The sequence below is a fragment of the Lepidochelys olivacea genome (assembly GCF_965140295.1).
Source record: "Lepidochelys olivacea isolate rLepOli2 genome assembly, chromosome: 5".
Classification (NCBI taxonomy): domain Eukaryota; kingdom Metazoa; phylum Chordata; order Testudines; family Cheloniidae; genus Lepidochelys; species Lepidochelys olivacea.
The window spans coordinates 61,755,495-61,780,759 of NC_140415.1; the positions used below are offsets into that span (position 1 = coordinate 61,755,495).

General features: G+C 39.5%; 2 protein-coding genes across 8 annotated transcripts in view; one reads left to right on the forward strand and one right to left on the reverse strand.

Annotated features, from left to right (window-relative positions):
• FAM81B (family with sequence similarity 81 member B) overlaps positions 1–3,506 on the forward strand; it is a 63,254-nt gene extending 59,748 nt beyond the window's left edge. For all 4 annotated transcript variants that reach the window (XM_084628378.1, XM_084628381.1, XM_084628379.1 and 1 more), the window contains one exon: positions 1,523–3,506. In XM_084628378.1, coding sequence (XP_084484504.1) covers positions 1,523–1,656 — 134 coding nt within the window. In that variant the 3' untranslated portion in view covers positions 1,657–3,506. The remainder of the gene's footprint in view (positions 1–1,522) is intronic.
• A 2,963-nt stretch (positions 3,507–6,469) lies between these two features.
• Positions 6,470–25,265, reverse strand: part of SKIC3 (SKI3 subunit of superkiller complex) — an 80,553-nt gene continuing 61,757 nt past the window's right edge. For all 4 annotated transcript variants that reach the window (XM_084627830.1, XM_084627831.1, XM_084627832.1 and 1 more), the window contains exons 35-41: positions 18,657–18,785; positions 16,291–16,412; positions 13,971–14,129; positions 11,922–12,074; positions 9,996–10,126; positions 8,734–8,857; positions 6,470–7,359 (exon numbers count right to left, since the gene is read on the reverse strand). In XM_084627830.1, the coding sequence (XP_084483956.1) occupies positions 7,282–7,359; positions 8,734–8,857; positions 9,996–10,126; positions 11,922–12,074; positions 13,971–14,129; positions 16,291–16,412; positions 18,657–18,785 (896 nt within the window). In that variant the 3' untranslated portion in view covers positions 6,470–7,281. The remainder of the gene's footprint in view (positions 7,360–8,733; positions 8,858–9,995; positions 10,127–11,921; positions 12,075–13,970; positions 14,130–16,290; positions 16,413–18,656; positions 18,786–25,265) is intronic.

Below are 25,265 nucleotides of genomic sequence, written 5' to 3' on the forward strand. Positions count from 1 at the left end.
ATCAAACATCTATTCTGACAAATTTGCAAACTAATCCTCTCTGACGTTTGCCCATTGAGAGAGCCTGTAATTTGCAAACAGGGATGGATAAATCTAATTGTTCAAAATCTTCCAGTCTCTGGTTAGCCACATTACAATGAAATGTTGATAAACTTCCAAGCATACCAGCTTTTTTTTAAAATCTATTTCAGAAATGATGGAACCTATCAACTCTAACCTCTTTCTTTACATATTTACTTGGGATAAGGGGGAGCACAGATACTACTGTTATGAGGGCATTCTATATACCTATCTCAAAAATGCATGTATGATTTCCATCAAAACTGTCTTTTTATTCTTAGTGATACCATATAGTGTATTAGAAAGTAGTGACTACTTCCAAGACTCGCTCTCCTTCAGAATTGTTCTCAGTGTTGGATTTCTTGGCATGAACTCCACTACCTGGAGGGGACACACCAAAGCTAAAAGTTTAGCATCCAGTTGCTTGAAATGAAATAATTTTATGTATCCCGACTGGAACTATAGTCACTGTCTGACATTGCCACCTATTAACAGGTGATGAGTTGTCTGAGTCAGACACCAGCCCTCCAGCAACCCTGTCTGTGATGGAGCACACCCCCATCCCAATCAGGAGAAGGCTAATGAGCTCCTCTGGGCTCAATTCATATCAAATAGACACAGCTACACAGCCTGCTGTGGCAGTTGGAGAAAGCAAGCTTAAAAAGGACAGCGGGTCACAGGAAGGGGTGGCAACCAGGAGGGAAGGAGCTGCACCTCGCAAGGAGCTGAAAGGGAAACAGCTGACAAACTTCTGCTGCCCCAAGCCTTATCACAACCCCAAAAGACTTTAGAAAGAGGGAAAGGGCTTTGAAGCTACCTGAGGGTGAGGCCTGAGAGAGGCTCTGCCTACTTTACAGTGTTGCTGGCTAAAACTATCATATTAGGTTCTACGTTAGCATGTGGGATGATACTCCGCTCCCTTGACTTCAAGGAGGGGCTCTGGGCAAGTGCAGGGATCTCTTGCCATGTTGTCACTTGCAGGAGCAATGCCTCCAAGGGTATGTAAATGTAATTAGAGAATTTCATGAGTCCAAAAGTAAGGATTATAGACTTACAACTGAGTTACTGGATAAACAGTGCATTAGTCATGCTTTTAACAGTAAAACTGCACAACTGGTAAAAGGTAACTTCAATACAAGCAGGACTTCATTTTTGGTTTTTTGGACATCGTATAGAATTCAATTTTCACAGCCAATAAATGTGATGCAAGTTCCATTAATATTGCTATAATTTTGGGAGCACTACCAGTTGTTTGGTGCTGCCCAGTATGCATGAAGACATGATTCCAATAACAAGGAGGTTATCATTTAAAATGCTAAAGCATCTCCATGACATGCAATAAAACAGCTTAGATAGTTAGAATGGCCTGAATGGATTTTAGATTAAATGGTAGCTAATTACTGCAAGGTTGCATAAAAATCTTTGACCATAATTTAACTAAATATACCTATTTTTACACCAGGATTTCAGTCCATTCATGAAGCTCTCAACTCACTCCAACGAATACAGATGACAAAACTGAAACTAGAAAAAAAGAAATTCCAGAAAGACATAAAAAAAATACAATGCAAGGTAACTGAACTTCAGGAAGAGTGAAGTTTTTTCAGCATTTGCCATTGTTCTCTCATCTTAACAGGACTGTTGGCTTAAAGACTGAAACAAAGAAAACCTCATGTCTCCATAGCATGTTATTGCTCTGCTTAAATCATATTTTATAGTAGAACCTTCATGATCTAGTGCAACACTAAAGAAAATCAGTTTTGGTGATTTTTGTCTTGTTTTAATATGTTGAAGCAAGGTCAGTGTTTTAAGAAAATAAAGATTAAGGACTGACAAATTTGAAAGGGATATTTCACAAAACATTAGCTCTTATTTTGGGATTTTTAGGATCTACCTCTCCATTTAGTGCCCTGAAATTCTTAAGCATAACAAGCCCAGTTCTGGTCTAAATTATACTTGTTTTACACTACTGCAACTAAAATCAAAATTAGGCCTAATAAATTCTCCTAGTACTGCTCTATGTACATACTTAAGTCCATTAATATTCAATGGCATTTGAAGGAAGAATAGCAATCCTTGCCTCAGTCTCTCTAGAATATAGCAGAACATTTGGTGCAGTGTAATTTGGGTTCGAGATAAAGAGAAGTTGAATCATTCAATGCAGCTAAGGAAACTGGTGCAAGTGATTGATCAAAGGCAAGATGATGATTTTTGCATTATCAGAAATATGGTATCTATTTCCAAGCTGCTTTTCTGGTTCCTGGAAAGAAGGTGATGGTTATACCTAGCTTCTTGATCATTAAAGTGGGTAAAATAAAATCTTAAACACCTTTTTATCTGCTTCAACTTTAAAAAAGGAAACAACCCTAAATAAGTTTACCTGGTAATTCAGGTTCCAGGATTCTGAGGCACTAGTACACACTAAATTTCAGTCCACTGACATCGGAGACAATTTTGCCAGGGTGGGGGAGGGAAAATGACCACAATGCAATTGTGGTAGATACTCTGTACTACAACTGATAAATTCATTGTCTCTGAGCCTCTCTCCAGCAAATCAAATGGGATAGAACTCAGATAATCCTAGTGGCTCTGGTTTTCCATGTTTGTCTAGGACAGTACTCAGGGAAAAGTTCCTCAGGCAGGGGCCCTGCATAGCCTCTTTAACAGCATGGTTGATGAATGGGCCTCAGTACAGATAACAGGAGACTCCAATTCAGTAACAAATATACTTTTCTCGCTGCAAGGAAACCTTCCTTTTCTATGGTATATGCAAAAAACTAGACTCACAACAGGAAATGGTGTAAAGACAAATAGTGACCAATGTCAAATGAATTCCTTCTGTGTTTCAATTTTGGTAAGTTTGACTCGCATTGGGCCTTGCAGGTAGCACTCTTATGAGACAGGTGGCTGCACTTAACACTTTGCTGCTCCCATCTTGGCAACCCTTTAATATCACATCACATCACTCTGTGTCACACATATTCAGGGAATAGCAGAAAATCTATAGTGCCACCTGCAATCCTAATATACTCCTACAGACCCTTACCCAGCTGTCTTCTGAACTCATCCTATAGGGCTCACATTATTCCCTGCCTATGAAGGTGACACTACTAGGTGCCATAACATTACTTGTATAAGCCATGAAGTTATGGCAAAATATAGGGCCACTGAGGAATTTATTCCAAAGTAGCACAGTATGCCTCAGATGTTTGGATGGATCCAGAGCATCCTACAGAGAGCCTAAACCTGACACAAGGGGAAGACCACAGTTGCAGGTGTGCAGACTGGCTGGGGAAGGCTCCTTTTCCCCTCTATGCCCTCCTTTGGACAAGATTACTCTTGCCTTCATGCTACAACACAAAGTATTGATTTGCATGATTACATTGCAAGTTTGAGACATTTAGAATTAAAATTTCATGTGAAATAAACATGCTAGATGAGCTTCACTACTGCTATTGCTGATTGGGCAGTTTTTGTGCAAAAAGACATGATCAAAAGCCTTCTTTTCCGCACGATGCAATTTATACTCCGCTTCACAGCCAGCCAAAGGTTCATGGCTGGTCGCAGCTTTTCCTCATTGGCTGGCTTTGTGGAAGGCATATTAGTCTGGCCAGATGGCAAGGCAGATAACAGAATTCAAGGCCCAATCTTGGAAGTTCACATCCAAGAAAAATGTAGGGCTGGGCCTTATGCTTTTTTTTTAAAAAAAGAAAGAGTTTGGTCTAAAATGTTATTTACATAGCATTAAGCCAAAAGAGAGATTCCAAAGCTATAGGCAGCTCAGAGTACTTTGGAGTGTCAGATAACCATAACCCTATTTGCAGGACAGGTGGAATTATTTGTTACTATTGTTTTTTTCCAATCAAAACTGTTTGTGGTGGTTATAAGGCTGTTCCTATCCTTCACAAATGCTTTGCTTTCATTTAAACTATACAGAATACCTAAATATATTAGATCAGTGTGCTGGTCATGTTTTGTGATTTAATTATGTGTGAAACAATGCTTGAATAAGAAAATCCTATTTGGTGAAAGGATTATTGAGGGGCGATATGCTTTCCACCTCTAAGTAGGAGATTCACAGAGACAGCATATACAGATTTTTTTTTTAAAAAAAATTCTCATTAACTGATTTTATTTCATGTGTATATAAGGGACTTTAAGTATCATGGATGATATCCTGGCTCCATTGAAGTCAATGGGAGTTTTGTCTTTGACATCACCAGTGCCAGAATTTCACCCTATTTCTGCTTTAGAAGAAGGCAGTATGCACCACTACATGGCAAACCTGCCTAGGAATGAGTGGACCTGTTTTTCATTCCCATCTCTACCATTGACCTTAGCTAAGTCACTTCATCACTATGGCTGTTTCCCCATCTGTAAAATTTGTAAAGGTCTTCAAGATCTACAGAAGAATGAATTGCTAAAACCTGTCCCACCCTCAGCAAACCTGGAATTCTTTTGCACAGGACACAGACATTTTGCATACCTTTACACCTGGAGGCTGCACACTTGCTTTGTCTTCTATTTCTTGGATTTCATTAATTTAAATTAGAGCCTTCCCTTAACAGTTTGCACATTATCTTCACTACCTACACCTTGCTTTCTTTCTTCAATGTGTATAATAAATTGCTTTGGGCTATAAAATTATCTTGTCAGAAATGTCAACTAATAGTTTCTTCTAATTCGAAGGAGACAGCATTGTTACTTTGAAAGTAACTTTTGTTGTCTGATGAAATGCTAAGCACCATAGCATGCGTTGCATAGTTTTAATACATGAAGAACATCTACAATTGAGAGTTAGATGACTTATTCAGAGTGTTGTTGTAGTCATGTTTGTCCCATGACATGAGGTAGACAGGTAGGTGAGGTAGTACCTCTTACTGGACCAACTTCTGTTGGTGAAAGAGACAAGCTTTTCAGTTAACAGAGCTCTTCTTCAGGTCTGGGAATGGTACTCAGTGGCACAGCTAAATACAAGGTGGAACAGATTGTTCTCTGGAGACCCTGGTTTTGTCTTAGTATAACAATCTGAACCGACTAACCCTCCTTTGTCCTATGATTGCAGAGGTGTTGCAAGAGATGGTTCAAGATGAAGTAGGCAATTAACATGTGTTAACTCCTTATGCTTAATCTGTTCCACCTTCTATTTAGCTGTGATATGGAGTACATTTCCCAGACCAGAAAAACAATGCAGCTCAAAAGTTTGTCTCTCACCAACAAAAGTTGGTCCAATAACAGTTATTACTGAAGTTATATGTTTGATAACTAATGGTAATGACAGACTGGAGACATTCATTCTTCTATTCCCCCACCCTGACATTAGAATACACATTGTCTTTAGATTTACTGGCTGAGTGAAGTAAGGTCTAACATTCAACTCAGAAGCATTTCTCTGTCTGTTTGCCTGTAATGTGATAAAACTGAAAGGAAGGGAAAGGTAGAGCCTCTCAGGAGTCTGGTTAGCAGAGCCAGCAGCTCCAACCACCTCTAGAATTATCTATAGATTAAAAAAGTGGTTGAGGGCAGACCTTTAAACACATTTCTGCATAACAGTACCTCCCAGTGGACCCTCCCAATACAATTTGAAAGTGATGATGCTGAAAGAAAGCCGGATAGACAAAATAAGAACAGTGTATTGGCTGTGGGGGAAATAGGGGTGTACAGAGCCTCTGGTATGGGGACACAAACACAGACCGGAAGAATGGAGGACCATGTCATGAGGGCACACAGGGACTCTGGCATAGGGGCAGGTGCAAGGGCAATGGAGAGAGCCCCTGAAAATAGGGGTGGCATACAGAAAGCTTGTGGGTGAGAAAAAAATGGAGGAATAGAAGGAGCACATTAGGCCACAATGCCCTAGTCAGAGTAATTATTAAAATCCTAAATCTGCTGATGTATGAGGTGATGAGATCATCCTACAGGATTATTGCTAAAATGACAACTGATATGAACCACAAAGGCATGGAATTTACAACATTGTCAGTTTAAAAAAAAAATCCAAATGAGTGGGGCAGAAACAGGATGGTGGCTAGTGATAGTGTAACACTACATGATGTACGCAAGCAAGTTTAAGAGTCGGATCCCTAGTCAGTCCCTGTGGAGTTTGAGCCAAGAACCAAAGACTGCAAAGGGAGAGTGGGACCCTAGAGAGAGAAGCAATTACTCTCCCCTCCCCTCCCCCCGAGCTACATTCAGTCCACATTAACTATCTGACCAATCACTTTAAGGAAAATGTCTTACATGGCGGATTGTGGGAGAAGGAAATAGTAGAAGACCCTTGCCATTCCTCCCTTGAGTAATTTAAGAGCAACAGGCCAGCCAACCTGTTCAAACTTGAAAATTAACACATATTTAAATATATGTGCTGCATATAGTAAGTTCCTAATTGTTTACAACAAAATACTCAGACTGGATTCATTGCATTTTATTTTAATTACAAGTAAGTACAGGGCAGAATTGCATCATGTGTCAAGAATTATCATCATGATTAATCCAAATAAGCAGTCAACAGCAGGGTTACCAAAAAATCATAAATACAAATTGCCATACACATTTATAAATATATCCATGGACCGGATCATTGTGCAAAATCTCAGTTTTACTTATTTATATTTTCCTTGACCAGAGTATGTTGTAGAAATCTGGTTCCTCCTGTCTGCAACCTAATCAGTTACAGTGTTACATATCTTTTTGCTTCCCACCACTGCATGTGGATTTGCAAATGTATTTGAATTCTAATTGTAATATAATGAACATTATAGAAAGCTTAGATTTCTGCAAGTTACAACAGTTGGGAATAACTTAAAAAATATGAATTTGCATACTACTTTGACAACTTAAGGCTTTGTTTGAAAAAGTAGAAACTTGTCCTGCTTTGCACCACTGCAAGTGCAAAATGATAAGCACTGTCCATGGGAGGAGCAGGGACATCTGCTGTAAACTCCAACAGAAAAAAAAATGGATTCTCCATTGCAGCAGCATAACATAAATGCATCAGTGAGGAAAAATACACATTAAATGAACTTGAGTTTTGTTTAAGTAAAGGAAAAACAGGTTGATGGCAGTGTCCATCTTAAAAAAATATTTTAAAAGCAATTTGTTTTTGTCTAACAAAAAATGATTTTCACTTAAAAAAAATATTTGCTGGCAGGTAGTGTGAATTAGGTTTCATGAATTTCCTCTGACTTTTTCCTTCTGGTTGGCCACTGAAAGAAGTCCATGCTAGGCAGATGCTGATAATTTCTTGTCTAGTTCCAGAGATCTAATATCTCCATTAGCTTTGGCATTCGCTACAAGTGCCTGTGGGAAAATTAAGAAAAGAAAAAAAAAGTTATTTGATTCCCAAATATTTGATTCTCTCCTATTCAGCTCCCCAAGAAACCTAAGCAACCTAAATATCCAGAGATAAATGGGATATTTCAGTATTATGCAATAGTTTGCTTAATGCCTTAAAAACTAAATTGCAACCACTGCAATGCAAGACATCATTTGTTGCTTGGGGCGGAGGTCAGTTTTCCAACTAAGTGATTCACTTACAGTAGGGAAGATACTGAAGATATGAGACCAACTAGGTCATATGGCCTCTCAATGCAGGGTTGCTCCCTGCAGGACCCTTACGGGTATTTGGTAGGTCTAACTTTATATATGATCCATGTGATGGGGCCCTCTCACCGCCTACTTATATAACATTGTCAGGAGGTTTTTCCTGACAGTTTAAGGTTTCCCATTCTGAATTTAATTCTATGACTCCTACTTGAGGCCTTTGTACTATTCAAGAAGAGCTCTCCAGCTTAGTGTTTTTACAGATGTTCATAGGTTCTGCTTGGCACTTCCTCACTCCCTGTGGTCACTTAGCCAAACTCAATTTTTCTTTAAGAAAATCCCTCCTGATCCATACACTAGACATTTTTATGACTCCTCTTTGAGCTCTCGGTCAAACTCTCGCTAATAATGATTGCTCAGAATGGAGTGCAATGAATCCACACTGAAATCATATTGAGAACTCTGTATTGCCAACTCTTTTTTAGCTGGAGTCCCATAATGCGTGTCTAACCATGGAACTCAGAAGAATTTTGCCCTAGATGTGATCTAAAAATGTAAAATGCATTTTGGAGCAGGAACTTTCAACACCACTCCCTTAAAATTCACAGTTAAATATCTTGCTTCTGATATTACAGTCAAAATATGAAGATTTAGAGAGCAGTTCACATGCTATTTTGGATGTGCTGGCGGCATTCACATTTACTCTTTACACTTGTTTTAGCAACATTCAATAGTAATTAAAACAAATCCCCCCCCCCCCTTCTGTCTTGACCTATGTCTGCATCTGTATTGGGGCTGACAATCTAAGAAGCATTGCAATAAATTATCGTGTAACCTCAATTTTTTACTGTAAGATCTCAGTCTTAAACAAGATGGAAGTGCACAATTGGCCAGCATCCAGTCTCAGTCACAATTAGTTATGCTGACTCTGCCTGACAGCCATGGTGCAGCTTTGATTTGAAGCACTGGCTCCACACAAAGCTGGAATTATATTATGCTTTTGCTTCCCAAATCCTGGAAGGATTCCATAACACACCCCATAAATATTTCTATAAATGGGGACTAGCATAGAAAGCTAGTCAATATGATTGGTATTTGCATACATCTGTATAGATATAGACTGACTCTTACATCTATTAATTCATAATCATCTTTGGCATATAAATGTCTTAGGAGGTACCAGCGTGCAACTGATACTATGGTTTCTGGATACCCAGGCTGATATACCACTCTTTCCAACATTCGACGCGTCTCCCTAGGAACAAAAATAAAATTTAATACCGAGTAATCTCTAGAAATTTGTTGCATTTAACAATTTTCTTCTTTTGTATAACTAATGCTATCCTGGCAAGAGTCAGAATTATTTTAAACTGTATTGATAAACCAAATTGTCCTCTTAGCTAAAATTCGTACGAGCAATCAAGTGTCCTGCAGCTGATGACAACAGTTGATAGACGTAAGAAAAATTGGTGATATTGCTACTTCCCTTCTCCCAATTGTGGGTCCAGCACTGCCTCTCAACGTCCACAACGTACATAATGATGCATAGTTAAGTTTATTTCCCCTTAGGATAATAACTACCCTGAGAGCAATCCTCTACAAGTACACCTGGAAATGTAAACTCTTCTGCTACAAGTAGTAACCCAAAAAATTATTTGTGCATCATGCTGCCCAGAAATTCAATAATTTGGGCAGCACTACCCTGTTGAAATCCTAAAAGGCATTTGCTCTTGTTTTATATCAATAATATAAACCTTTAAAGGTGTCACAGCTGCTTTTAGGGAAGCAGTTACTAGAACACTAGTCCTGTGACCAGCAAAAAGGTTTTTAGTAAAGTGTATCTGTATAACCCGTGTATATTCACACACGTATTATAGTCCATCTTTAGTGTGAAACAACTGTTTAATAGCTTGCAACAGCAGTATTCAATTTTATGGCAAGTGAAAAGTCAGCAAAGTGACATCCAAGGGGAAATTCAGGTAGGCAGAATATGGTTACCCAAGCTAGAGTTTGGCTAGTTCACTGGTACCAGCAATCCTTTTTGCAAATATGTGCCATGGAAAAAAAGGGGCCAGAAACTTGTTTTGAATCTCACTTGAGACTAGATGGAATGAGACTGCCTCACTGCTACCATCCCACTCAACCAATACTCATCAGATCTTTTTTGCAAAAAAGTTTAAATATATTTAGTTGATATGTTTTTAAAAAGCTTAGCCAAAAGCTGTAGCTGTCTTTGACACCACAAAAAACTCCAACTATAAAATACTATTGCTTTGGTTCCCTGCTTTCAACTGGTTTCTCAGTTTTTAAAGTTGAACGAAGGCATACCACCTGCACTCAAGTTCACCAGACATTATAAGACAGTGTACCCCACAAAAACAACGAACACATACCTCGCCCCCATTTTGCGATTGTACTGTAGCAGCGCTTGCAGAAGAACAGCCAGTGGGCAGAAAGAAAGTTTCAAGGCTTCAGTTGTTGCCTCCTGAACCAAGGATGGCCAATGATCATTTGAAATGTTAGCCTATCAGCAAGATGACAGCAAGAAAACTTTAATAACTATGTTACTAGCCAAAATGTTTCACTGGGTACAAGATGTTATTTGTTTGCAGACACACCATCTGCACATGATTAGCCTTTAATTCTGCAAGTTTGCTAATTCTTAAGCTTTCCTGTTTGTTAACTTAGATTTCTAAGTCTCAGGGTATAACAGGGCTGGAAAGCCAGAACTGCATTATTTCAGCACTCCTATAGGTGCCTTGCAAAATTCTACTTGGCCATTCATCTGCAGAGTTGTTTTTAACAACATTATTATATTAAGGATGAGCAAAATTTATGACTCTGTACATCGGATGAAAGCTTGCAAGGCTACACTGGAGAGATGAATTTATCCACACTGGATCCTCACAAGTACACAAAGTCGAAAGAGAAAATCATAAGTTAAACAGCAACTCTAAATTTATGTTTATTTAGTGGAGCCACTATTCAGCAATTCATGTTTGCCAAGTCCACTGAATTAGATTACTGGAGAGACGGTAATACATTTAGTAAAATTTTTGCATGACAAAAATATAGATGTTTATATGAAGTTCACAGGTTTTCACTAGGAAACATAACAAGAAACAGATTATTCAAGACTGTAAGAGACAGCAATTATGCTACTGACATCTACGTGAAATAATTAAAGACAACAAAATATGCCAGAATTTGCCCCAGCGTGGGTGCAATTTAAGTGGGTTCAGCTATGCTAAAGATAAAGCTGAGAGCAAACAAACCTATGTAATAGAAACTCTGTAAAGTGCTCTGGTTGTGCCAAGAGAATGTGGGTAGCGAAAGTTTTGTTAAAAAAGCTGATCTATTTGCTTCAAAAGAATTTAATCAGCTATGAAGACTGATCAGTATAAAATACACTATAGAAAAAAACAAACAAACAGTCTTAATTATGTCATACTCTAATCTTGTGCAAAATAGCCTGAAACAAGAGAAGGGGGGGTTGGATGTGGCAGGGGTCCTGGGGGGGGTGCCGTCAGAAAGGACACCGAGGGTTGGATGGAGCAGGAGTCCCAGGGGGGCTGTCAGGGAGCAAGAAACGGGGGGGGGGGGAGGAGGTCAGATAGGAGGCGGGGGGCTGGGCCATGCCTGATTGTTTGGGGAGGTACAGCCTCCCCTAACTGGCCCTCCATACAATTTCAGAAACCTGTTGCGGCCCTCAGGCCAAAAAGTTTGCCCACCCCTGTTTTAGGGGGAGAGGTTAGAATGACTTTCCTTAGGCTGTAAGCTCTTCAAGGCAAAGACAATCAATGGGTTTGTACAGCAAACTGCACAATTGTGCGCCAAACCTGACTGAAACCTCTAGGCACGAGTGCAATAAAAATGAAAATAAATTAAAAAAAAAAAACAGTGAATGCAACTCATACAAATGTCACATGTTCAGTGAAGTAAGAGTCTTGAAAGTGGAAGTTATACTACAGTCAGTTTCTAATAATCTAGTATTAAAAAATAAAGCTTAATGGTTTTAGTTGATTATTCCATATATTTTTCCTTTAGACAAAATATTCCTGGAGAGAAGTCTAAGAACAATCAATAGTCTTTTAAAATTAGAGTGTATTAGGTTTATTCCCATCCATGTTAGCATGAAATGAAAATATCATTTCTGCTAACTACTGAGGAGTAGTTCACAAAAGAGAACAAAAAAGTCTTACAGTTTCCCACAGTTTATGGGAGGACTTCATCTGGGAGATTACAAAAAAGATAGCTAACAGCAGATGGCTTACATTTTAAATCAATTCATTTCATCATAACAGTTGTGGTTATCTTACCACACAGATTTCCAGTGCAAGCATAGCTAGCCTGAGCAAACTTGATAACTTCCCGTTCCAGCTGCCCTGCTGGGATGCCAATTGTAGACTCTTTCTGTAACACATCTCTGCTGCAACCATCATTCTTTGAGACTGGTACACTTTTGCCAGCCACTGAAAATAGAGAAGCATTACGTTCGGTAGTGCTTGTTAAAACACATCATTCAGGTATTTTTGACTATGTAAATTTAAGTTTTCCAAATTTCATGAATATATTAGGTTGATCTTTACACACAAAATTAGTTGTAGGTCATTTTACAGGTGAACACCTGCTTGAGGGAAGGAGTGTGCAAATTTCCATGCCAGTGTAGCTATAGTACTAAAGGACAGAGGTCTGCTATTTCACAACAGAGGTCTCTTACTAGACACTGCCAACCATTTTGTAGTTTTGTGAATCTGGACATGAACTAGGAGGTAGCCAAACTCATTTTCCACTGGGGACCTCCTAAGCTATCTTTTGTGAAATGGAGCACACCACCTAGCACTAGATTGCCAACAACAGTTCTGTTAGGATGTTGGAAAGCTGTTCAGACAAGTTAGAAAGTTTCTGCCCTTGAACAAGATGTATTTCCTATCTCATGCTACTGTATGTGAGGAAGTAAAAATATTTAATCTTACAGCTTGAACTCAGTTGAAAATATGTAGTTATCCTTTTTGCCAGACAACACCCTGAACTTCTGCAGATAGAAGGTTCCTTTTGGAGGAGCTACAGATGGGAATGGAATTAGGTGAGTCCGACTAACCTAGTGTTCTCATCTTTCTGCTTGCTCCATCAGCAAAGCAGAGTGAACTCCTCTTACAGAGAGGTTGGCAAGGGACTATAACTGAGGCTTATTTTGTACTGACATGAAAATGTATTGGTGCAAAAGAAATCAGGAGTTTGTAAATTGTTGCATATATACCCTAGATGTTCCAACATCAACAAGTCATGCTTGTAAAGAAAGCTCTCCGTTAGGTCATGAAGCAGCCATGAAACAATGAAAGGATCTAGACAACTAATCTTTTCATCTAAAACCTTCCCTAGATGATCCCTCTCCCCTGGTCCTTGGCTACTGGCACATTTTATGACTCTCGGAGTGGAGAGCAGGGGTACAATTCCAAGCACTGTCCTAAGGATTCCTTTTAGAGAGTTGCCTCTATATTTATGCTTGTGGGATTATTGCATCCATCATTAAGCAGTAGAACTGCCTTAAAGCAGTGTCCATTGGGGCAGAGGGGCAGCAACCAGTAGCCTTTCTTCTCCCCAACTGCAGAGTCCTGATGTTACCTAGAACTGAGGAAGGGTAATATGAATGCACAGAGGTGACTCTTGAGGAATGATTACTCTCCTCATATTTTTCTGTGCAAAATGAATAGTACTAATAATGATATAATGAAAACATTCTTATATCAATAATATCAGCAGCAGGAGGGGAAGGGTGGGATTGCTTAAGAAAACAGTCCCTTTTTTGAAATACAGTATTGGCCACTTTAGTTAGATCTTCTCTTCCAGTAATAAGGAAAGGAAAGAAAAACCTTTTTCTTTTTTAAAATGTGTCAGGGAATTGGGTTGTCTTGATGCTCTTGAACAAGGGGAAAGAAAGTTACTCACCTGTGCAGAGAGTGCAAACAGCAGGAAACACAGGGACAGCACATGTCCAGTTTTTTGTACACTGTTCAGGAACATGCCTTAGGGTTTTGAGGAATCATTTGTGTGTGCCTAGTAACGTATGTTATAGTACATTAAGCTACAATGTTTTACTGGGGACCTGTGATGTGGAAGTCAAGATCGGCAAATATTCACAACATATGTTTACCTAATTAAGTTAACACATAAATTTACACTTTTCCTGCCTTCATAAGGAGGACTATGTACTTTCAGTTCTCTAATAGAGATAATTATCTAGTACTCACATCTCACCAGCTGTTAGTGCGTGTTAGGAAGAGGAATGTTAACTCAGAGTCCCTTCTTCTCAGATAATCCACTGTAATAGGGATGTGTATTGAAACAGGAAGAAAGAGTCCACTTACATGCCACGCTGTTACTGAAGTGGAGTTGGACATAACAGTTTTATGAAGTTCCTCCAAGACAGTATCTGGAAGCTCTTTGTGTGACTGAAAAAGCTGTTTACACTGAACTTGTCTCAAGAGCAGGAACAGATCTGGGTGATCGGGGCAACTTTTTAAACTCTAAAAGCAAAAACAGTTTTTATGAGTTAAATGCAAGAAGTTATTAGAAGACATATTTAAAAACCAAGAACATTCTTTTGAATACTTTTCATTTTGTACAGAAAAATGTGAGAGGAGAATTGCCCCCTCCTTATGATCCACTTGCAGCAGACTATTTCTGTGTATTAATCTCTCCTTTTCTGCACATCAGGAAGGTTGCTGAAATCATGGATTTGCACAAGTCCCATAGAGAATCTGTCCAAAGTCTTGCACCTGCCTCACACTTACAGGTGGGGTTAGAAGGCAGATATCTAATGTGGAGGGGAAGAACAAGGAATAGGAGTCTAATGAATCCATGGGGCCCAGAAGCCAGAGGAGAGAAGGAGTCTCAAAGCTAATGTAGAGACACAGGGCCACCATGTGGCTGGAACTGGCTGTAAGCGTATATCCAGGGACTTGTGAGTTCTCAGGACAGCGTCCCCCATTTATTTTGTCTTAGGAGAAGGAGATGCCACACACATGCATACTTCCCCTTCTAGGAATGATTTCAGAATAAAACAGCAGCCATCACATGGTTCTAATAACTGCACTTTTCTTTACATTAGCAGTAAAGTCCCAAAACATTACTTACAGACTGGTTTTTCACTGTCCAAATCAGTACACATTTCAAAAACCTAGTTCAACCCAGATTCTTTAAAGGGTATTTATTTGGAGCAAAAGGTGTATATTGTTACATATAGAGTCACTTAATTCCCAAACATTTTAACAATCAAAAACATTCGAAGCTATTCCAGAGGGTTAAAGAGGCAACAGTCTAGTAGATGGAATTTGGTCCCTAGTCAGAGACTAGTATTTTCAGCAGTTCTACCCTCAACAATTAAGGAATGGTCTCACATAGGTAAATGGTCTTGCCTAGCTCAGAAAAGAAAAAACAGAAAAACTGATCTTCACTCCTCAGTCAGATTCTTTCGGCAGATCTTGAGGTGATTAGAGCTTTCAAGGACGTAGGGCCTACCTCTTAACTTCCTCCCAAAGGAGAAGTGCTATCCAACCTAAATTTACTAAGACATGAAACCATAGTAAGATTAACAAACATTTTTAAAAAATGAACTATAGAGATATTTCCCTTAGGGAAATATGTACAGACTAATTCTCTTGTTAACGTATTCCTGTACAGGTAGGTCAATGGATATGCTGACTAAAGGAAAACTGATAAGCAAGAGAATTTCTTCTCTTCAAAAGGTGACATGTCCACTGAACCTTACTCAAGGGCAGTAGCTGACAGTCTTAGAAGGGATTGTGGTTGCCAGAGAGAAGGTAATACATGAGCAAAGTAGGTTGACTGGATCACCACAGCAACAGCAGCCTTCGTAAAAAAGCCACATTTGCTAAGAATTAGGTGTTTATTTTGGAATGCTTGGTGAATGGCTTATACACTAGATCTATGGGCTGCTTTGCAAATACTTCTGTGAAGGTGGCAGCCTTCTCAGTCCATTATGCACACATGCCACTTCAAAAAAGAAATTTAGTCTTCCTGATACTAGAAAATTAACATAAACCTCAAACGCTTTCATAAGATATTTTCTGAATTTTCACCATTTACTTAATTTTTCTTTAGCAATGCAAACACTTGTAATGATTCAGGTGATTCAGTCTGGGGTAGTTTAAATGGACTCTGGATTGCAGTCAAGACTCTGAAAATTGAGTGTGGGCTAGGAAGTGAATAATCAGCGTGACGGAGTACATAGCAAGTCATTCATCCTACAATACAGCCAACTGCATTTCCCTCTGGATAAAATGCCTTTGGAACTTTTGTAAGAATTTATTTTTTGCTGGCATAAGTGTGGAGGGACAAGAAGATAAGCACATGAAGATAGATGGGATAAGATCAAGTTGAAGTAGGTTTTTTTTGTGCTATAATGTACTGAACATGGCTGGAGAACAATTATTTAACCAATTTAAATGGTCAGTAAGTTTAAACTGAATTATAAAAACTACTGATAAAGCATAGTCTTTCCTTTTCTAAAAGGTGAAAAAAAAGTCAGTTTATGCATTTGGGCTGTGCTCTGCTTGTAACAGACTGTTGCTCCTTTGCTGTTTATTACCATTGCATATGTAATACATAGGAATTAGTGCTCCACTCAAAGTCATGAAGCAGCAACTACAGTGGTAGTAACCATACCCTTGTGCAGAGAGCCTCAGCTTCTGTAATTCTACCAGTCTCTTTTAAACCGGTAATAGCTTGACAAAGTGACCAGTCTTCAAGAGCCTGAATGTACTCAGCTGAGAGGTCCTTTTCTTTAGCTGTAAATGTAAACATGCATTTAAGAATGTATTGCTGGATATGCTCTAGTGCCCTTCCACATATCAGGCTTGAGTCATAGCAGCTAAAGAAGACCTAGTGCATCTCATGATGATAGGTCAGACAGGCTAAGTGACCACACTCCCTGGTATTTTTATTACATACATACACACACATGCACACACACACAGGGCAAAACAGACTTAGAAAGCGAGCACGGTTTTTATTTTGTTTTAAAGGTAGGTATCAACTTGTAGGGTTGATAAAATAAGTGAAGCAAGTCCATTTTTCAAAGTAATAAGAAAAAAGTCAGTCAAATGTTAGCCTTTAAAAAAAAACAAAACACACAAGCCCTTTTAGTAAGGGAGGCTATAGAGACAATGAACAAAGGCAGGCTATCCCAGATCAAAAACTTCTTTAGCATAAAGTACATAATGTATTGATTTATTTATTTAATATCAGACCACTGTAGAAGTACTGAAAATAAGATGTTTTCAAGCCAGGACACCTGGGAGTTAAGATTCTGTAAATAATCTTAGTTCTGACCCTGTATCCTTTGTTTACCTACCAAGGATACTAGTATTCAGAAGTGTTATAGTGAGAACTTAAGGAGCAATTTGTGAGTAATTATCAGCCTCTTTTCCATTTGTGAATTGACCCCAAAAGCTTATGATTTTCTCAAATGCATTACGTTTGCAGAAGTTTGGTAAATAATTTTGAACAACTTTTCGTCTATAAACAAAGCAGCTCATTCAGAGTGTTTGATTTTCAAAATATGAGTTGAGTTGGGTAGTGCTCCTTGGACACAATTTATATGGTTTTGTTTGTGTTCCAGGGTTGGATAAGTACCTCTTAGAATCAGATTTCTGGCACAAAATATTGCTGTTCGTAAGTTCAAAATTCTTTTTCAACAAATATTTTACTATTTACTCAACATTCACTCAATATTTTTCTTAGCAAAGTTGTTTGATAGAATAATCATAGAAAGCCAAAAAACAGCCATTTTTTAAAATTTGGAACAAATAGTCATAGAATATCTGCTCATATTACTGCACAACTATGCTATTTTTTAGACAGTGCTGTGAATTCTACACATGCTTCACTATGGTACGACTGTGGTACTCTAGTCTGGTCCCTCTTCATAAAATGGCCAATGTCAGAGGTTTCATCAGGTACATTTCTGAAGGATGGGATCCAAAAGCCATATGGGGAGGAGGTAGAAAAGACTAGAACCTTCAATCTCTTTAGAGGCCCAAGGAGATGGGTTTTCTGGTTCCTAGCAGAATGGTAGTTGGGTTTACCTGGTATGGCTTCAGAAATCTGCTACTGCCTCAGTTTCTCCTTCCTCCCAGTTAAATCAAACTACATGCTGCAGGTGTTCTCACTAACTCTCCCCTTTTGAATTATGTTAATAAATCAGACTCCCAAAACTACCATCCAGTCTTTCCTGCTGGCTCACCATCCTTGGTGCAGGTTTTAGGCCTGTCTTGCTGAGCTTCTTCTCCTAGCAGGCCCTTGCTACCTGCATGTTTGTCTCCCAGGCCTACCTAGGAGCCTAAAGAGTTACTCAGCTTTGACCTCCTCACTAACCCTTTCCTGGATGTTCTTCCTGATTTTGTAGGCTTGGAGCGAAGCACTCATTTCAAGGTCTGTACTCAGTGAATGATCACAGGCTGCCATTATGTCTCCCAGCACAGACAATACTTAGTCACATGCTCCCTGTCACATGACCCTTATATTCATTCTCTCTCCTTGGTAGACTAAGTCTAGCATACGTGCAGCTGAGCCCCAGCCCTGAGCCCCAGCCCTGTGACAATCCATATACATATTAGAAATAAGAAGAGAGTTGTTCGTACTCTTCACCATGAGCCAAAGTGATCTATCAGATAGGTAAGCTAGACATTTTCTCCTTAAGATTATCATTATCTATTCATTATTTAAATCCAGTTAAACCAAAAGTGTGTGTCTGGGAACATCCTAATTTATAAACAGGTTAAACACGTGGCAATGCCTTTGATGACAAGCAATATAAGGCACTGTTTACTATTACGAAGATCAGTTGCTTGAGCGTCACTACCAGCCTGCATTTAACTAGTATAAGCGAGTTATGTTTTTCTAAGCAATTTTCTTTAGATTACTGTTGAAGACTTTACAGGACAAACAAAAACAAAAACCCACAAACCAGAAGTATTGATTTTTTTCCCTCTTAGAAAAGTATGAAAATTAAAAAGGTTTGTATAACTTACTTTTGGCTGAAACTGTGGCTACAAGTGTCATTTCTAGGTCTCTTCTCTTAGGCTGTGTGTTGTTCAAATAGACAACAGTATTTTCAGCATGGCAGGCACCCATTAGCACTGCCCATGTAGCAGGATCATCTGAAAACATTTTTTTAAAAATTGCCCATATATTCAATATTATCAGCATTCTATTTACAAGAGTCTTCAACTGATATACTATTTATCACAGCAGTCAAGGGATCCATAAAAAATTATACAAGACAAAAATAGTTAGAATCAAGTAAAGAAATCAATGGGATCTTTGGTTGGGTGAGGGGCCTCAATAACTTCAGAAAAAAAAGACAGGGCATAAACCTCTGTCTTTGTAATCACTACAATGGTCAGACCTAATTCTGTTCTCAGATGCAAGGGAGCTAAATGAGAGTTGCACCTGTACGTTAAGTGACATTTAATGAATCACTGAATTGTATTTCATTCTAGTTTTATAAGAAAGGGCTAGAAAATAAAACTTGACAACTAAAGCACCAATTATAAAAATTACACCACCGCATTCTCCTATACTCACTAGTACAGTATTATATTATGCGAGAGCACGTTTTATGGGACTTTAGTAGAACTCAAGTCTGCTTTCTTGTAGATACCACAGTGACTGTTGCTTTTGTAAGAATGATATTTTTCCAAGTCTGATGGCTTGGTCATTTCTTTCACCATCAGAACACAGCTGATCATAAGCATTCCCCACTGGTGTTGGAGAGAGAACAGTTCATCAGTACTATGTAGTACTGCAATCCAGAACAAAAAGGGAGAACAGTGAAGTGAGGGTCCTAAAATGGCATGGGAGCATTAAGGAGGCAGGTTGTTAAATCTTTAATGAACATGAAATTAAAACAGATATTTATCATTTTATCTAAAATATTTAGAATGTGTTTATGCTAAGTCAGCTTGCCAGCACATAAATCTCAGACACAAGGGAAAAAGGGGAGTAAAGATGCCACACAGCAAGCTTCTCTACACCCCTTCACCAATGCACCTCAAACATGTCTTCATTCCAAAGAGGCAGTCTTGTAAAACGTTGGTCCACACAGTGTGAATTTTCAGTCCTTGGCAACAGGTGTGCTAATGGTAACTATTTTGTTTTTTTTTTTAAATAAACTACAGCATGGGCACATGTCCACCAGGAACTGGACTGACAGCACCAGTCATTTTGCTTATGACTCCAAACTGATCTGTGCTTAAACCAATGTCCTAAGGTAAACATTTCCCAATTTTTAATATAAACAGTGCAACTGAGATGATCCCAAATGTGTGCAAGACATGGATCTCTCTAGAGAAGTTCTATTGTACATGAGAGATAAAGATGTAGGACAGCCGTAGGTTTATTTTCTGATGTAAGAAACTGATTAGGAGAACGTTAGCAGTACTCTATCAAAGAAACAAAATTTTTGCAGACTATGATTAACCCTTTAAAAGTGCCTTCTGTTTAACGTCTGTGAAACTATTTGATATCTTCAATTTTGCCAAGCATCCTTGTGTAAAATTAGTAACAATTAGTCCCACATTACTGAGGGGGAATGGAGGCACAGAGAAATTAAATAACCTACAGATTGTGAACTACAGTTTCGCAGAGCAGGGAAGACATCCAAGCCAGACTCAACCCTGCTGCAATCCTATGCACTAAACACAAGAATCTTTACTATAGTGAAATGAAAGCACTTGGGCCACTGCTAATCACTTAAGAACAGATTTCAAAGACCTGTTGCCAAAAATTGCATTCCTGCTTTCTGCCTGCACAAGCACAAATCTAGAATGTGGTTTTTTCAAGCTACATGTTTACATCACTTTTTGACAAATGACACTTACTAAAAATGAATTTTTAAAAATAATTTTCTTTGAATAATTGAGGTACGTTAGGGAATCTCACTGGTTTGGATAGTTAAATTAAACTGGACGTTCATTACAAAATATGCACTACAGAAAACAGTCCAGCATTGGCAGAGGGAGATCTTTTCCACCCCTATTAGATTCTTTGATAAATTTGCTATAAGTAACAAGACATACAAGAACATATACCCTGTCTTATCATGGTCATACCAAGAGCATTTCGTTTAACATTGTATCTATCTTCCTATGCAAAAAATGCCATCTTTTCTTCCTCAGCTGTACTGAAATAATTGTCCTATGCAATCTTGTGAAAAGGGTATTTTAAAAATGATTTTAATGATGTGGGATTGCGAGTTTCCAATATTTACTTTCTTTCATAAATGCAGGCTAGTCACCAGACACATAAATGGGAAGTCTTCATCTTAAGTATTAGGGTTTTAACATTCTGTTCAAGATCTGTACTTGTCCGAGATTTAATATCAGCTATTTGAAAGTTTATTAGTGATAACAGATGCATTAGGGATGACATGGAAAATGGTTTTCATTTTAAATAGAAGTTTTATCTAGGCCTTGGGGAAATACTTAACTATAAAATATTTTAAATATCATTAGAAACTTGCAAAGCTCTAGCACAATTTTTTTTAAAAGCAAATTCTATATTTAGCTAAATATTAAATACATTTTATTCTACTGGAAAGTATTTGACTTTGAAGAGGAATTTTCAAAATGTATGTTTTAGTAAACGTATTGCTCAAGAGAGATGCTAAATTAAAAGCCTGGAATTCTGTGCTCAGCAGGAGCATGAAAAAGTATGGCCAGTACATTACAAGTTTCACCTACTCTTAATTGTTTAAGCCCTGCAAAGGCGGACCTTTAGGAGTGAGAAATTAGTTCAGTCTCTATGACCCAATCCATCTTCAGCTTCTGCAGAGACCACCAATAGGTGGTCATCTATTGTGATAATTTCACATAGACCAAACACATTCATATGAAAACTACTTGCAATCCTTGCCAATAAGGGAAGCACTGAATATGCACATTATTTCTAATTTTGTACTTTGCAAGTACTCCATTCTATGTAGATTACTGATTCAGACAAAGGCTGAAATATGCCTAACAGGAAATACAAGGTGTTTGGGGAGCAGGGAGAGAAAGCAATACAAGTAATTTTGCTCACTCCCCGTTGTTTTAAGAAGTGAAGTTGCATCCAACATCTTAATAGGATTTATATTTCACCGTAAATACATTTACAGAGAAAAGCTAATGGCTTACTGTGCAGTTATATTCTGGAAAGTGACTAAAATGACATTGTAGAGTTCCATTTTTGTTGGATCAATGGCTAAAAAACACGTTTCTCAGTTTACACATAGGATAAAAGTCTTAACGACTCCAAAATTCCTTAGTTGTCAGCTCTGCAAACTTCCCCTGAGATTGGAAAGTCGAGCTTTTATTTCTGAATCATGCATGACCACTAGTGATAAGTATTCTACAGACAGAACTTATAGTTTTATTGATGAGTAAGCACAAAATAAAGCAGTCAGATATGTTGATGGGCTCAGTAGAAAAAATACTTTATAGATTCTAAGATCAGAAGGGACCACTATGATCCTCTAGGCCAGGAGTTCTCAGCCTCTTTCCTTTCTAAGCCCCCCCGCCATAAAAATCCCACGGCCCATCTGTGCCATGACAACTGGTTTTCTGCATAAAAGCCAGAGCCAGCTTTAGGGGGTAGCAAGCAGGGCAATTGCCCAGGGCCCCACACAACAGGAGGCCCTGTGAAGCTAAGTTGCTCAGGCTTCGGCTTCAGCCCCAGGCAGTGGGGCTGAAGCCAAAGCTCAGGACTCCAGGCCGGGGGGGGGACCCGTGGGCATAGGCATAGTTTTACTTCTATTTTGGGGTGACAAGAGCTGGCAGGGCTCGAGCCAGCTCCACACAGCAGCGTCGAGGGAGAGACCGCCACCCTCCACCCTGACTCACTCAGGAGGCCACCCCGCCTGTCTGGGCTGTGGCAGGAACACAAACCAAAAAATACAACTCAAAGGGGGGACTCCGTTCAAAGAGTTGGAAAACCGCTCAGGTACAGGGAGGGAGTAGCTAGGGGCTGTGTGAAGTGAGGGGGGTAGCTCAGGGGCTGTGTGCAGGCAGGGAAGTAGCTTAGGGTGCGGGCAGGTGGTAGCTAGGGGCTGTGTTCCCAGTGCAGGTCCCAGCTTCATTGGGGGAGAAGGCGCGCTGGGGCTGCTGGCTTCAGCCCTGCACTGCTCCCAGCTGGGATGGGGGGGAACCGCCGGCTTCAGCCCCCTGCCACTCCCAGCTTCAGCACCGGGGCTTAGGACACTGGGTTTGAGCCATGGGGCTCTGTAGCCCCCCTGAAAGGGCTCACGGACCCCCAGGGGGCAACAGACCCCTGGTTGAGAACCGCTGTTCTAGTCTGACCTCCGGTACAACACAGGCCATAGAACTTCCTCCAAATAATTCCTAGAACATATATTGAGCTGGATTCTATGATATCTTTTACATTAAGTGCTTGAGAAGTTGTGTGTACTAGCAGCAACATCACTGAGTCCCAGAGAACCCTTTTAGATTAGGCTACATGTTAAGTGTTATTACAAAGAAGGGAATGTTTTAAGACACTCCAGGGAATATAGTTTCCTTTGCTTCATAATGATGGAATTTTGTATAGTTAAAACTGTGCACTTATTGCAGTGTTTCCAAACACTACCCAGAGGTTATGGCATAATATTTTCCTTTTGTCCAACACTTGTGAAGAACCTGCTTCTCCCTGAACATCACTATATATTCTGCAATCCCAGAACAGCTCCACATTTTCAACAAATGTTTACCTCTGTCCCATACAAATCCAATGTTCCCACTTCAGTTACTGTATTAAGGTTGCAAACTCAGGCACTCAAAAGTTAAATTCCAGAATCAAGCATGCCTTGGCAACCTTAATTCAGCCCCCTTGTGTATGTGCATTATGATACAGTAATTACATAGGACCCCTGCCTCATTCAGTGTACAGAGTGGACTGGTGCTCACTTAATGAGCAGCTATTCAACGTTGTGTTTTCTCTTCACGGTGCAACATGTGGGCCCCATGCCACACACTAAACAACACGTATAACTTCCTAGGTTTTTATTTTTAAACCAAACTGAAAAAACTAATTCCATCAAGTAGCACTGTATCAACAACCACATGGTTCAGTAGGGGTGGAACCTTAAGATCCACTGCACAGACCTCTTAAGTTAGTAGAAGTAGTAAGTTATCCTCTGTGGACCAGCATTGGGGGGGGGGGGGCAGGGGGCCAGGGACACAAACTTTGCCAGTGCGTTTCACAGATATTGCTATGGGCAGAGGAATAGTGCAACTCAGGAATTCTATATTCTATTCCAGGCTTTGGAGGGGAGTGTGCTCTAGAGGTCAAACTTTCAGGGCTTGCCCTTCTGCCCTGTTCCCTCCATCCTGATCTCTGTACCGTACGGTCTCTTCCCTACCCCTAACTCCTTGTCCAATCTCGTTCTACTTGCCTATCCAATCCCAGCCTCCGCTCTTCACGGTTAACCATCCTGCTTCCACTCTCAGCGTCTCTGCCTGCTCTCCTCTGTACCCAGTCTCAGATTACTTGCCACAATCTTCTTCTTTGGTCCCACCTGGTCGCCTCTGTATTCAAATTAGATTGCTTCTTCCTCCGGGCTGCCAAGGTGTCAGCAGGGAGATCACAGGAGGGAGAGACACTCTGCTCTCAGTTCCAGTGCCCATTCTAGAACAGACTAGCTTTGCCCTTGTAGTCCTGAGCTGAAAGTAGCATACTAAGTTGTTCTGTGGGGATGGTGCCTGCAAAGACCAGTCAGCACTAGAGGCTCAAACATGCTCAGAGAGGATGAAATCTTTCTTGATTTTAGAAGCTAAAATGTCCATAATCTCTATGAGCAAGTACAAACTGGGTTTATTCTAGGTTTTATAATTTGACTGAATTTGGGGAAGTTTTCATAGGGATGGCAAAGAGACACATCCAATCACACAAAGGCCACTACCCTGCCAAGTTACAAGTCCTGGACTTCAAAGCACAAGGTGCTCACTTTGTTGAAAGAAAGGATCACCAGAATTTATTTTTTAAATGGGAAAAATGTATTTTCTCTTAATCCCATTCTCAGAAACAGCTGAACTGTTCTGGCTGAAATTTTCCAAACTAAAATTCAGCCTACAGGCAGATACTCACTATGGAAAATTTAAGACAAATGGGTAAAATTTTGACAAGTCATAAGTACCTGAAAACAGAGTCTTATGAGAAGCATTGGGCAACAAAGTTAACAGGCACCAGTATCAGACCCGCCTATACAATTATTTGCATTATCATAGTGCCTACAAATCCAGGTCATGGACCAGAGTTGCATTGGGACAGTGTCTAATGCCCCAGGGAGATCTCCATTTACGTATAAGACAAGATATAACAGATGGATACAGACAGACAAAAAAACAATAAGACAGTATTGGTCAGCATGACAGGCAATGGTCTCAGCACACCAGCAGCCTACACTGTTAAAGTTTTTGTAGGCATCATAGCAAAGGAGATTTTTGAGAAGGGATGAAGGAGAACAATGAATAAATACTGGAAAATGAAACAAAGCTCCAGAAAGTGTCAAATCATCCTATATCTGTGAGAAAGTGATAAAAAAAGTTTTTCTTTTATGCATTACGTTAATGCATACCACAGCATTAACACTGTAGAAGAAATTTAGC